Source organism: Anolis sagrei, chromosome 3, assembly GCF_037176765.1.
Source record: "Anolis sagrei isolate rAnoSag1 chromosome 3, rAnoSag1.mat, whole genome shotgun sequence".
Lineage (NCBI taxonomy): Eukaryota > Metazoa > Chordata > Lepidosauria > Squamata > Dactyloidae > Anolis > Anolis sagrei.
Window position 1 is genome coordinate 186,020 of NC_090023.1, and position 14,457 is coordinate 200,476.

Below are 14,457 nucleotides of genomic sequence, written 5' to 3' on the forward strand. Positions count from 1 at the left end.
GTCCCGGTCCTCAAACACTCTCTGCTTCATTCAGAAAAATGCTGCACTTGCAGAGCTCAGGCGGTGTTGTATCTCGGTGTCGATGTTGACTTTGGTGGAGAGGTGACTGCCAAGGGAGCGGAAATGGTCCACATTTTCTAATGTTACACCATTAAGCTGTATATCTGGCATTGGAGAGGGATTGGCTGGTGACTGCTGGAAAAGCACCTTGGTTTTTTCAATGTTCAATGACAGGCCGAGCTTCGTGTATGCTTCTGCAAAGGTGTTTAGAGTGGCTTGTAGATCTTCTTCTGAATGTGCACAGGCCTCACAAAGCAGCAAAGCGGTGTCAACATCATAAAACAAGCAACCATACATACATTCCTGACTGTGGAAGGAAGGAAGGGCTCCATCTCCTTCCATAAAGGACGTTGTGTCCCAAGGACGTTCCTCCGGAAAGAGAGACAGAAGGCGCATTTCATTCATTTCTCTGTATGACTTGTACACACACAGCAACAACAACAACAACTCTATGCTTCCGATCTGTATTCGGATCTGTTACTTAATAGAGATCTCAGTCGCTGTTACAGGAGACTAGTTACTTACTTACTTACTTAGGCGATCCCTCACTTTCCGAGGATGATTGTCTTCCTGTGGGTCCGTATGTGGCTGTGGAGCCCTATTTTTGCTCTGCATCTTCTTCCGCAGTGAGGAGGGCATTGGTTTCCAGGTGGAAGGCGGTCTCGGCCGGGGTTGGCTTGACGCGCCTTCCTCCTGGCACGTTTCTCTCTTTCACCCTCCACTCGTGCCTCCTCAAATTCTGCAGCACTGCTGGTCACAGCTGACCTCCAGCTGGAGCGGTCAAGGGCCAGGGCTTCCCAGTTCTCAGTGTCTATGCCAGAGTTTTTAAGGTTGGCTTTGAGCCCATCTTTCAATCTCTTTTCCTGCCCTCCAACATTCCGTTTTCCGTTCTTGAGTTCGGAGTAGGTCAACTGCTTTGGGAGACGGTGGTCAGGCATCCGGACAACATGGCTGGTCCAGCGGAGTTAATGATGGAGGACCATCGCTTCAATGCTGGTGGTCTTTGCTTCTTCCAGCACACTGACGTTTGTCCGCTTGTCTTCCCAGGAGATTTGCAGGATTTTCTGGAGGCAGCGCTGAAGTTTGCAATAAAGAATGACATTGGACAGACAGACATACAGATTCTATGCAACTACATTGGATTCACAGTTACATTGGTTAACAAACAAACAAAGGGGAATTACATTTTCACTCAGCATTCACACACATGTTCACACATTCATCCACATGCATCCAAATATTACCATATCCTTTTCTCCCTCCGTGGCAAAGCACCTCTTAGGCCAGACCCTGCTTTCCTGCAGCCTGCCAACGCATAGTTCCATAACTTCCATAACGCCAAAACTTCAAAATGCCGAAATGCCAAAACTTCTTTCCCTAAGAACAGTGCCAAGGACCAGATCTGTGTTTTCCATACAGCAGAACCTGACTCCCTGCACAAAATCCAAGACTCCAAAAGCACCCTCCTTCTTCCTCTTCTTCCCTTGAGAAAAAAGCTCCAAAGTGACCAGGCGGCTCCCGTGCAGATCTGCCACTATCTGAATACACCATCTCTCTCCTTCCCGTGGAGCAGAGCATGGCGGGTGAACCAGACTCCTCAGGTCGGTCACCCTTTGAGCATTATTCGACTGAGTCTTTTATAGGAATATTCTGCGGATGTAGTTCCAAAGTTGTAAATCAATGACAGACGTCTTCCATCCTGGCTCCATCTCAGTTTCCTGGCCAGATGTTCATTCTTCTTGATTGGTGTTGACAAACACAAGGCTTGGGTTGACTTCCTTCTTAACATAAGGAAGGTTGCAAACATTTCCTTTATCACTGTCCCGTTCTTATCAGAGATTACTTTTCAGATCTCATTAGCAAGTCTAGCAAGCAGGGAGTTTAGTCATTGCAGGCCTTAATATTATACTGCTGCTTCCAATATTATTCGCTCCATTCATCCATCCATTCCCACACATCATATTAAATTCATATTTGTCAAATCTGCAGTGATATTTTCATGACACTATAGTTTCCTTTTGAAATTCATCCAGAAGAAGTTTTCTTATATAAATCTGAGTCCCCGAGGGTCTCGGGGGGGGGGGGGGGTCTTAAAGGGAAGGTGTTTGTTGACAGTTCAACTGGAAAACAGTTGCTTGATTGTGTGTGTGTGTGTCTGTGTTTCATCTTCTGTCTCCTCCTCAGCGACAAAACACAACCACCGCAGAAACTTTCCCACAGACTTACAACTTTTCCAGTTGCCACCCTGCTGTTTTCAGAGTTTGCAAAGATCTGCACTTTTTTTGGGATTCATTTATGTTTAGCCAGATTAATTCTGCTCTCTCGAGACACACAAATCATGCTAACGACTCCAGAAGAAGCCTTTCACCTTTTTGCCTGTTGCTGTGCGGAAACCGGAAGCCCGAAGGCATCTTCTCAAAAGGTATTCAGAGAATACTTGGTTTTGCCACAGCCTTCCGCTTTCTTAGGATTTCCTTCTGGGCTCGTGTTTCTATTTAATGCACCGGGGGGGGGGGGGGGGGGAACGGACATTGGCTGATCTGCTTCCCCCTTTTCAGCCTGTTTTGCCTATGTTTAGTTAAGCATTTTAAAGGTGGTTTCTATGGGGGGATTGCTCAGAGTAGATCTCCAAATTTGCCGCTGGTCACGGCAAAGACATTCCTCGGACCCTGTATGAAATCTCTCCTTCAGCCGCTGAAGATCTTCCCCTGGAGAAAGGACAAGGAGGGAAAGGGGGAGGTGGGCAAAGGGGGAGGAGGTGGGCAGGAACAAGGCATTCTGGGTGGAGCTGGGCTTGTCTCTGCATCCCACCTTGGGCCGAGCCAAGGGAAGGAGTGGCCCAGAGGGGACTTGGGTCAGCAGAGACTCACGACGTGAATGCCCCAAACAAGCCTCAGTGTGGTTTTGCATTAGCTGCGTGAGAGGCAGGGTCTTGGGTAGCCGCGGGATTCCTTTAGGAAAAGACTGAAAATGAAGTGGCAGCAGCAGGCATCTCACTGGGATGCTCCTGTTTAAGGGACTCCACTGGCTGCCGTTCATATTCCGAGCCCAATTCAAGGTGCAGGTGCTTACCTACAAAGCCCTGAACGGTTTGGGACCAGCCTACCTGCGTGACCGCATTTCCGTCTACGAACCCACGCGGTCTCTTCGGTCATCTGGGGAGGCCCTACTCGTGATCCCACCAGCATCACAAGTGCGTTTGGTGGGGACGCAGAGCAGGGCCTTCTCCGTAGTGGCCCCCCAACTCTGGAACACCCTCCCCAAAGACCTTAGAGAGGCCCCTTCATTGGCTATTTTCAGAAAGAACTTAAAAACCTGGCTTTTCCGATGCACCTTCCCAGATTAGGAAATCTCCATTACCGAGCCCCACAAGCACTTTACCAGAACCAATGATTGCTGCACATTGCACATCGTACTGCCCTAGAAACCCTTTACACACCTCCTGTCTAATCAGCACTTTTAATCCTTGTACCCACTTTCTGGCCCGGCCCAGTTTTACTGTGTTCTAATGTATTTTGCTTGTTGTTTATTTTTGCTTTAATTTGTTTTAATTGTTTGATTTGCTTGTTTATATTGTTGTGTTGTGTTGTTGCGGCCTCGGCCTGTTGTAAGCCGCATCGAATCCTCCGGGAGATGCTAGCGGGGTACAAATAAAGTTTAATAATAATAATAATAATAGCAGACCTGGGACCCATTGTGGGAAGGGAGGCCGGCCAGGAATCTTGGTGGCCCTCGGCACGTAGCGCATCCTGGTAATTTAGGGGAACCCATTATCCAGTGAATGAGGCCCTTTAATATTGCAAGGGACCCTTCCTGCCTGCCTGCCTGCCTTCTGTTCCTTTAGCCACATTTGTGTTCGACCCAACGAAATCAATGGGATGCTCCAAAATTAGAAGTTCCCCCTTTTTCCTTCTATCATTTTGTCTTTTCTCCCTCCCTCACTCACTCCCTCCTTCTTTCTTTCTGGGTGAATTCCCTTCTGTTTAAAGAATCGTTGGTTCCCGTTGCTGGTGCCTGCGTGTGTGCTTAAGCTGTGACGTCTGCATTTCTTGGTGTTTCCATTTTCAACATGACCCATGAAGGGAAGGGAAGGGGGAAAATCTTGGAGGGAAAGAGCGTTTCTGGCTTTCATCCTTCTTCTTTTGCTTCTTTCTTGACCAGGGGGATTGGGATTCTGTGAAGCCACCTCTTGGATGCAGTAAGGAAACCAATAAGATAGAAAGAAGTAATCTTCTCACGGTGGTGATCTTGCTGAATTCTTGACCTCACTTGCAGATAAGAAAGGGGAAAAAAAAAGAAGAATCATAGAATCAAAGAGTTGGAAGAGACCTCCTGGGCCATCCAGTCCAACCCCATTCTGCCAAGAAGCAGGAATATTGCATTCAAAGAGTTAACTATCTGTATTGCAATTGAACACCCATATCAGTATTGGTGTGAAGGAAAAAGCATCTCAATGTTTGGAGTGTGGCAAGAGTTTTACTCAAGGGATCATCTGCAGCAACATGAAGGAACTCACACTGGGGAGAAGCCCTATGAATGGTTGGAGTGTGGGGACAGCTTCACTCATAGTTCAGATATACATAAACAACAAAGGACTCACACAGGGGGGAAACCCTATACATGCCCGGTGTGTGGAAAGACCTTGGCTAGTAGTTCAAGTTTGTGTTCACATCTAAGGACTCACACTGGGGAGAAACCCTATACATGCCTGGAGTGTGGACAGAGTTTCACTCAGAGGGGAAATCTACGCTCACATCAAAGGACTCACACTGGAGAGAAACCCTATGAATGCCCGGAGTGTGGAGTGAGCTTCACTCAGAATTCTCATCTACAGAGACATCAAATGACTCACACGGGGGAGAAACCCTATGAATGCTTGGTATGTGGGAACAGATTCACTCGTAGTTCAGATCTACATAAACATCAAAGGATTCACACTGGGGAGAAGCCCTATACATGCCTGGAGTGCGGAAAGAGCTTCACAGAGAATGGAAGCCTACGTTCTCATCAGAGGACTCACACTGGGGAGAAGCCCTATACGTGCCTGGAATGTGGACAAAGCTTCACTCATCATTCAGGCCTATATTCACATCAAAGGACTCACACGGAAGAGAAACCGTATAAATGCCTGGAGTGTGGACAGAGCTTCACTCATAGTTCAGGTCTACGTAAACATCAAAGGACTCACACTGGGGAGAAACCATATAAATGTCTGCAGTGTGGACAAAGCTTTACCCAGGGGGGAAATCTACGTAAACATCAAAGGATTCACACTGGGGAGAAACCCTATACATGCCCGGAGTGTGGAAAGAGCTTCACGGAGAGTGGAAGCCTACGTTCTCATCAAAGGACTCACACTAGAGAGAAACCCTTTACATGCCTGGACTGTGGACACAGCTTCACTAAGAGCTCAGGTTTACATTCACATCAAAAGATTCACACTGGAGAGAAACCCTATGAATGCTTGGAGTGTGGAAACAGCTTCTCTCGTAATTCAGATCTACGTAAACATCAAAGGACACACACTGGGGAGAAACCCTATACATGCCTGGAGTGCGGAAAATGTTTCACTAATAGTTCAGGTCTCCGTTCACATCAAAGGACACACACTGGGGAGAAACCCTATACATGCCTGGAGTGTGGAAAGAGCTTCACGGAGAGTGGAAGCCTACATGCTCATCAAAGGACTCACACTGGGGAGAAACCCTATGAATGCTTGGAGTGCGGGAACAGCTTCACTTGTAGTTCAGATCTACGTAAACATCAAAGGATTCACACTGGGGAGAAACCCTTTAAATGCCTGGAGTGTGGGAACAGCTTCACTGAAAGTAGACATCTACATTCACATCAAAGGACTCACACTGGGGAGAAGCCCTATACATGCCTGGAGTGTGGAAAGAGCTTCTCAGAGAATGGAAGCCTACGTTCTCATCAAAGGACTCACACTGGGGAGAAACCCTATAAATGCCTGGAATGTGGACACAGTTTCACTCATAGTTCAGGTCTACGTACTCATCAAAGGACTCACACTGGGGAGAAGCCCTATACATGCCTGGAGTGTGGAAAGAGCTTCACTCATCGTTCAAGTCTGTGTTCACATGAAAGGACTCACACTGGGGAGAAGCCCTATACATGCCTCGAGTGTGGACAGAGCTTCACTCAGAGTGGAGGTCTACGTTCACATCAAAGGACTCACACTGGGGAGAGACCTTATAAAGACATAGCATACAATCATAGAATAATAGGGTTGGAAGAGACCACATGGGCCATCTAATCCAACCCTGCTCTGATTTTATATACTTCATATGCTTTTACGTATTTAACCAAAGTTGTTTTAATATTAATGATGTTTAGTACTAGGTTCTTGTGGGGGGGTTTTTGGGCTATAGGGCCATGTTCTAGAGGCATTTCTCCTGACGTTTCGCCTGCATCTATGGCAAGCATCCTCAGAGGTGTTTAGTACTGTTTGTATATTTGAGGTTGTATTGCAATGCTTTTAATTTGTCACCTGCATTGAGACACCGTATGGAGAGAAAAAGTGGGATATAAATAAACATAATGATAATAAAATAACCCGCTTGCCTTGCAGGAAAAGAACAAGGCATGTGAGAATAAGTGTCTGAATTGGAAAAAATTACATTCTACAGTGATTTAGAATGACTTTTTAGTGAATATAAGTGTTTGGGCTAAAAGAATACACAACTCCCATGTTACGCCAGCTCCACTGCCTGCCAGTTTGCTACCAGGCACAATTCAAAGTGCTGGCTTTGGCCTATAAAGCCCTAAATGGCCCCGGCCCAAATTACCTGTCTGAACACATCTCCCCCTATGAACCATCCCGAAGACTAAGATCCTCCAGGAAAGCCCTGCACGATTGATGGGGACAAGAGACAGGGCCTTCTCGGTGATTGCTCCCCTGGCTATAGAACTCCCTTCCTGGTGAGATCATGTCGGCCCCCTCCTTCCTCTCCTTCAGAAGGATAGTTGTGAGACCAAACTTTCGGGACAGGGCAATAAAGCAGCAATAGGAAAGATTACCAGGCCAATTAGACTTGATGTGGATGGCTAGGACGGTTTTAATGGTGTATTTTAATATTTTGATAAATGTTTTTAATGTTTATGTATGTATATAAGAATTTGTGTCCCGGCATTGAATGTTTGCTGTGTAATATGTTGAATGTTTTTATATTGAATGTTTTTATATTGCGTAAATGCTATTTTAAATTGTAAGTCGCTCGGAGCACCTTGGTGGAGAGCGACTAATTAAGAAATAAAGTGATGATGATGATGATGATGATGATGATGATGATAATGATATGCTGTGCTCTGCCCCGAGTCCCCTGAATCGGGGTGAGAAGAGTGGAATATACATGTTTTAAATGAATAATAAATATTCCGGACTATATGACTTATGGTGTACCTCCTGCACACTCCTTACACGCCTTGCTGCGCACCTCATTGGCCATTGTTACTCAGCTACGCCTTACTGCTTCCTCGCTTCGTCTGCCAAGTCTAAGCCGTATCACGCTTTGCGCAAACTCCATGCTGATTCTTCAGGGCTGTTTCTTCTGGTCTTCTTCATGCATTCACACGTTCATTCTTTACACAGTCAAAGGAGGATAGCACTTGGGTGGTTCCCTTGCCACGATGGATTGAGCATGAACTGTGGTGGAGGACAACAAGGGGGACATGAGAGATTGTCCCTTCGATATGACTGATTAATCATGGACTTAGCTTAGGAACAACAAAGCAGAACCTCCCCGACACAGGTGCGGACAGTAGGCTTGGGCGGTTTCGTTCGTTAATTTCGTAATTTGTTATTAATTCGTATTTAAATTAGCTTACGATCCAATATTGAGCCATTCAGGAATAGTGTGAGGAGTAAATTAGATTCGAAACATTTTTTTCAATTTATTTCGTAATTATTTCGTAATTATTTTGTAATTATTTTCGCATGTCTTGTGCAAGTTTTATAGTTGTTGTTTGTTTTATCACACCAACAGTCAACAACAGAGGGAGAGGGAAGCTTCAGAAGTTCCCCCTCTCCCATTTGGAGGTTTTTTTTAGCATATTGCGCAATCGCGTCCCATTAACGAATCGATTCGTAATTATACGAAATTTCGGAATTATTAAAAAAAACGAAACGCAAGGGCCCCCTAAAAACAAAACGAGTTTAGAACCAAATTTTTCCGTAGTTACCCAAGCCTAGCGGACAGGTGTGCCCGAACTAAAGACATGAAAGGAATGGTGAGACGACATGGAAAGGAACATTGTTTATTACCACAAAACAAAGAAGCCACAGACCAGAATTGGTCCTAAATGAGATAAAAGACGAGCCTGATATGGCTTCGACGTCCCATGACGCACTACATTGTTTATTTTATGTGTGGCACTTGGAGTGCTTCTGTGAGCCACCCGAGTCCCTTCGGGGAGATGGTGGTGGGGTGGAAATAAAGCTTATTTTTATTTATTACTCTTCTTACATCAGCATCCCATCACCACTTCTGCACAAAAGGAAATTGAGTAGTTCTTTGCAAGAAGATTGGTGAGTGTGAGAAGGCTGAGAGGAGACAGGATGAGGGCCAGGGATCAAGGTGGGAGGGGGAGATATCCTAAGGTTCCTCTCTGCTGCCCTGGAGACTAGGACGCAATGGAGACATGGCTTCAAACGACAGGAAACGAGATTCCGTCTGAACATTAGGAAGAACTTCCTCACTGAGAGAGCCCTTCAGCAGTGGATCTCTCTCTCTCTCTCTCTCTCTCTCTCTCTCTCTCTCTCTGCCCTGGAGTGTGGTGGAGGCTTCTTCCTTGGAGGCTTTGAAACAGGCTGGGTGGCCATCTGTCGAGGGTGCTTTGAGGGTGATTTTCCTGCTTCTTGGCAGAATGGGGTTGGACTGGGTGATGGCCCACCTGGCCTCTTCCAACTCCAGGATTCTGTGATTCTCTGAATGTGTGTGTGAATCTCCACTTGGTGCCCAGGCAGTGTATGACTTTAATTGCTGAATAAAAGTTACATGCATAGTGTTTAAACCCGGAACTGATGTCACCGGTGTGTTATACTGATTGTATTATTGTACTGCCGAAGGAAACAAACAAGGACATCTAATCATCTCTCAACAAAAGATTGCTCCAGGCACTGCCAGGCCATCCAATGCTAATCAAGGTGGTCAGTTGAAACATTCCCACCTAGCTCCAGCAGACAAGAGTCCTTTGTCCCACCCTGGTCATAATTCTACAGATATATAAACTCTTTTTCTTAGTTCCAACAGACCTCACAACCTCTGAGGATGCTGGCCATAGATGCAGGCAAAATGTTAGGAGAGAATGCCTCTAGACCATGGCCATAGAGCCTAAAAAAACCTACAACAACCCAGATTGTATTATTTATTTTGTTTATTGCTTGTTGTTGTGATGTGTTTTTGGGCTTGGCCTCAAGTAAGCTGCTCCGAGTCCCTTGGGGAGATGGTGGCGGGGTAGAAATAAAGTTGTTATTATTGTTATTGTTATTATTATTATTATATTCAGAGCGTCTCAAAGGGAGATTTCTATAGGTCTTTTCTCTGAACCCTTCCCATGCCTGGCCTGGGCCTCACTTGGCACCCTGGACGTCCTGGAGGGCCTTGGCGGGAGTGGCCCACCACGATGGGAGTTGTAGTCCACCCTGCACTGGAGGGAGGGAGGGCCCCACCCAGGACGCCTCTGGGGGTCATTTGCCCTACATGAAAAACTTGGAAGTCTTGGTGATGGGAGTTGTAGTCCGCCCACAACCTTCAAAGGAAAAGGACCAGGGTGTGGGGGATGATGGGCTGGGGTGGAGAAGGCGGAAGCCAGGCCCCGCCATGTGGAGAGCCCAGGGCGGAGGGGGCGGGGCCAGGGGGCAGCCTGGAGGGTCAGAGCCGCGCCTTGATTGGCCCTCAGGAGGATGGGCGGGGCTACGCTGAGGAGGCCGAAACCAGGGCGGAGCTGCGCCCTGATTGGCCCTCAGGAGGATGGGCGGGAGAGCGCGGAGGGGAGGGCGGTGGGCGGGGCTACGCTGAGGGGAGGAGAAGAAGGCCGGCGCCATTTTGTGCCAGTTGGAGCCAGGGCGGAGGAGAGAAGCAGGAGGAGGAGGAGGAGAAGCGGAGCGCGGAGGGCAGTCTGGTCTCCCCGAGGAAGGAGATTCGAAGGCAGGCTGGGACGCCTGGTGGGGAGCCTCTGAGTGAGTGAGTGAGGGGGCTGCCAGGGTTCCCGGTGAGGCCTCTGCCCGGAGGCTCTTCTGGAAGCAAGGCCCAGGCAAGCGGGTCCCGGCGGCAGCTGAGGGAGCCTCTCTGTGGAAGCCAGCCCGCCTGCCCCCCTGCCTCGGGGGGCCTCTCCTCCTCCTCCTCGCCCCCCCCCCCCGCGCCCAGCAGGTGAGCCTCAGGGGGACAGGGCCTACTGCTCCAAGGGGCCCGCGTTGCCCCCCTGTGTGTGCGTGGGGGGTGTCCGAGTACATATGAGTGGGAGGATCACAGAGAGAGAGAGAGATTGGAAGGGGAGGGTGCTGGATCTCCCTCTCCCCCCCCCCCCCGGTGTCCCCTCGGAGCCCACCCTGCCTTTCCTGTCGCCCGGCTGGAAGCAGACCAGGTGGGGGTTCCCTTTCTTCCTCTGTGTGAGGGAGGGGCCGTGGGGAAGGAGACCCCCAAGGCTGGAGGGGGTGGGGAGGGGGCGTGGCTTGCCCGTGTGTGTGGGGCTGGGGAAGAAGCCATTTTATAGGGGCCCACCTTGCCTTCTGGGAGTGGCAGGACAATCAGGCCAGGCCCTTCTCTCTTCCTGACCACTTCCTCAGGGCAAAGGGTCTTCCCTTTCGTGCCTTGATCTCCTTCCTTCCCTGTCCTTTGAGGCCCCCTCTCTCCTCCTCCTCCTCCTCTCTAGGACTCCCCTGGCCTCCCCTCCTGATCCCTCCCCCCCTCCTTATCTCCTCTCTCTTCTGCAGGCCAAACACCCCCAGCAGCTCTTTTATCAATAAATAGGTAGATAGAAGGATGGAGGGATAGATAAATAGGTAGATAGAAGGATGGAGGGATAGGTGGATAGATAGATAGATAGATAGATAGAGGGGGGGGGGCAGATAGAGAGATAAACTGGGCTCTGGCCCAGTTTACCTGTCCGAACGGATTCTCCCCTATGAACCATTAAGGCTACTAAGATCTTCCGGGGGGGGGGGGGGCTCTCGGTCCCACCACCCTCACAATCACGGTTGGTGGGGACGAGAGACAGGGCCTTCTCGGTGGTGGCTCCCCGGCTTTGGAACTCCCTCCCACTAGAGGTTAGATCTGCCCCCTCCCTCCTGAAGTTCAGGAAATCGCTAAAAACATGGCTCTGGAATGCGGCATTCGAGGACTGAACCTAGAACCTTCCCTGTGATGAATTATGTTGAACTGTGACTATGAATATGATTATGACCATGACTGGATTGACGATTTGGCGTAGGAAACTGTAATGATGTAATGATGATGTTTTTATTGTACTGAGTTGTACTATTTTAATATGTAATGATTTGCATTTGCTGTTCTTATATGATTGTATTTGATATGCACTGTAAACCGACCTGAGTCCCTCGTCGAGGTTGAGAAGGCCGGTATAGAAAACCTCTAAATAAATAATAAATAAATAGAGATAGATAGAGAGATAGGCAGATAGATAGATAGAGATAGATAGAGAGATAGGCAAATAGATATAGAGAGCTAGGTGGATAGATAGATAGATGCATACAATATATTAAATTATTAGCATAGCACAATATCAGGATAATAATAAAAATAACTTTATTTATACCCCGCCACCATCTCCCCAAGGGGGACTCAGGGTGGCTAACATGAGGCCAGGCCTAAAAATTATAATAAAGCAAAGTAAAATGCATACAACAGAGAATAACGTCAAATCAAGTGGAATTCCCCTGATGGACCCCTCCAACAACCACCAGGTCCAACTCCACAGAGAAGCCATTGAAATCCTCCAGAAGCAGGTGGGGAATTTCAACAGAAAGGAGGAAACCATGAACATGAACATAATCTGGCTCCCAGTATTAAAAAAAAAAACTCTTAAAAGCAGGGCAATTCCAGACAGGAGACAATCAGGGCCAGCTAACACCTCCCAAGAAGGAATTCCCCTAGGCAGGAAGCAGCCAGACTTTGAAGCTGCAAGGCAGTTCAGTGCCAATCAAGCTGGCCAATGGCAACATTCACACCGTTGTTGGCTGTGTTCAGTGCAGGTGAACTACACCTCCCAGTATGTTCAGTTGGTCATGGGTCCCCCATTCGTGGGTGTTGCAGTGGTCTGTGGAGGTGGGGGCCAAAGCGGGAGAAGGTACTGCAAAAACCATAATCCGTGATCCATCCTCCCCCAGACCTCACCAGGACGTGAAGTGGGTCATGGGGAGGGCCTGCCTGCCAACTTTGGTCCAGTTCCAGTGGGGATTGCAGTGGTTTGTGGAAGCGGGCTTATTCAGGTGAAGGGACAACATTACATACAAACAAATCAAAGTACCCCTCACAGACGACCATCCAGCCTCTGTTTCAAAGCCTCCAGGGAAGGAGCTTCCACTGGACTTTGAGGCAGAGAGTTCCACTGCTGAACAGATCCCCTCATGGCCAGGAAGTTCTTCCTCATGTTCCGATGGAATCTCCTTTCTTTCCTGTCACTTGGACCCATGGCTCCACGGAGTCCTCGTCTCCAGGGCAGCAGAAGGAAGCCTCTCCCTCTTCCTTAGGACACCCTTGCACGTATTTGGGCATGTCTTCCATGCCTCCACAACCTTCTCTTCTGTGGCTGAACAGCTCTTTCAGGCGCTCCTCATCAATCTCAACAATCTTAGAATCAAAGAGTTGGAAGAGACCTCATGGGCCATCCAGTCCAACCCCATTCTGCCAAGAAGCAGGAATATTGCATTCAAATCACCCCTGACAGGTGGCCATCCAGCCTCTGCTTAAAAGCTTCCAAAGAAGGAGCCTCCACCACACTCCCTCCGGGGCAGAGAGTTCCACTGCTGAACGGCTCTCCCAGTCAGGAAGTTCTTCCTCATGTTCAGATGGAATCTCCTCTCTTGTAGTTTGAAGCCATTGTTCCATTGCGTCCTAGTCTCCAGGGGAGCAGAAAGGAAGCTCCCTCCCTCCTCCTCCCTGTGGCTTCCTCTCACATATTGATACATGGCTCTCATGTCTCCTCTCCGCCTTCTCTTCTTCAAGCTAAACATGCCCAGTTCCCTAAGCCGCTCCTCATAGGGCTTGTTCTCCAGACCCTTGATCATTTTAGTCGCCCTCCTCTGGACACATTCCAGCTTAGAGTCAATATCTCTCTTGAATTGTGGTGCCCAGAATTGGACACAATATTCCAGATGTGGTCTAACCAAAGCAGAATAGAGGGGGAGCATTACTTCCTTAGATCTAGACACTATGCTCCTCTTGATGCAGGCCAAAATCCCATTGGCTTTTTTTGCCGCCACATCACATTCCTGGCTCATGTTTAACTTGTTGTCCACGAGGACTCCAAGATCTTTTTCACACGTACTGCTCTCGAGCCAGGCCTCATTGTCCCCCATTCTGTATCTTTGCATTTCATTTTTTCTGCCAAAGTGGAGTATCTTGCATTTGTCACTGTTGAACTTCATTTTGTTAGTTTTGGCCCATCTCTCTAATCTGTCAAGATCGTTTTGAATATCTGTGCAGTTCCTTTCACCACCTAAGCGGCATATCTTGCATTTCCCTTGTGAGCATGAGTATAGAGAGATGGATATGGATCCCTTTCTCTCTCTGCCCTCCCTTTGGGGAGAATGACAGCAGGCGTGGCTTCCTGGTAGGCCACACCCCATGATTTTTTCCTGAAGGGAGGGGCCAGAGGCCATTCCCAGGAAGTGACCCCAATGCCCCCTGCTCCCTATTACTGTTGTTGTGGTTGTTGTTAGCAAGTGAGTGGGGCTCCAAAACACCCCCCTCCCTCAGCCCAAGGAGACTCTTCCTGAATGGCCCCCTCCCCTCTCAGGCACTCAGGCCCCATGTTATTTTCCCCCTAGGTAGTGCCATTTTGCCAGGCTCCCTTTTGATCTCCCCACTCCTCTTCTGAGTTTGTTCAGGGACTTCCCAGTTGCCCATTCTTGGTTTGCCCTGGAGGAAGACCCTCCCTTGTAAGGGGCCACCATTTGGGATTTCTTGGATTAGCCGCCCAGAAGGAAACTCTTGCTTATTTATTTGTCGTGTCAGAACAACCAGTCAAATTATATTACATTTCTAACAGAACAAAGCAAACAAGCAGATTACAAAATTTGTGAGTATGAGAGTTGATTAAATGTCCTTTGACCAGTATCTGGCCACTTGGAGTGCTTCTGGTGTTGCTGCAAGAAGGTCCTCCCTTGTGCATGTGGCAAGGCTCAGGGTGCATTGCAGC

At 48.3% G+C, this 14,457-nt stretch overlaps 1 protein-coding gene across 2 annotated transcripts in view; it reads left to right on the plus strand.

The window, feature by feature from the left end:
• The window catches only part of LOC132772379 (zinc finger protein 135-like), a 54,507-nt gene that overhangs the window by 15,908 nt on the left and 24,142 nt on the right, over nt 1–14,457 (plus strand). The window contains exons 2-3 of one of the 2 annotated variants that reach the window (XM_067466353.1): nt 2,245–2,482; nt 4,222–7,468. The exons of the other annotated variant lie outside the window; for it this stretch is intronic. Of the exons in view, the coding sequence (XP_067322454.1) occupies nt 4,514–6,334 (1,821 nt within the window). The 5' untranslated portion in view covers nt 2,245–2,482; nt 4,222–4,513 and the 3' untranslated portion in view covers nt 6,335–7,468. Of the gene's footprint in view, nt 1–2,244; nt 2,483–4,221; nt 7,469–14,457 lie in introns of those variants that run through there. 2 annotated transcript variants of the gene reach the window in all.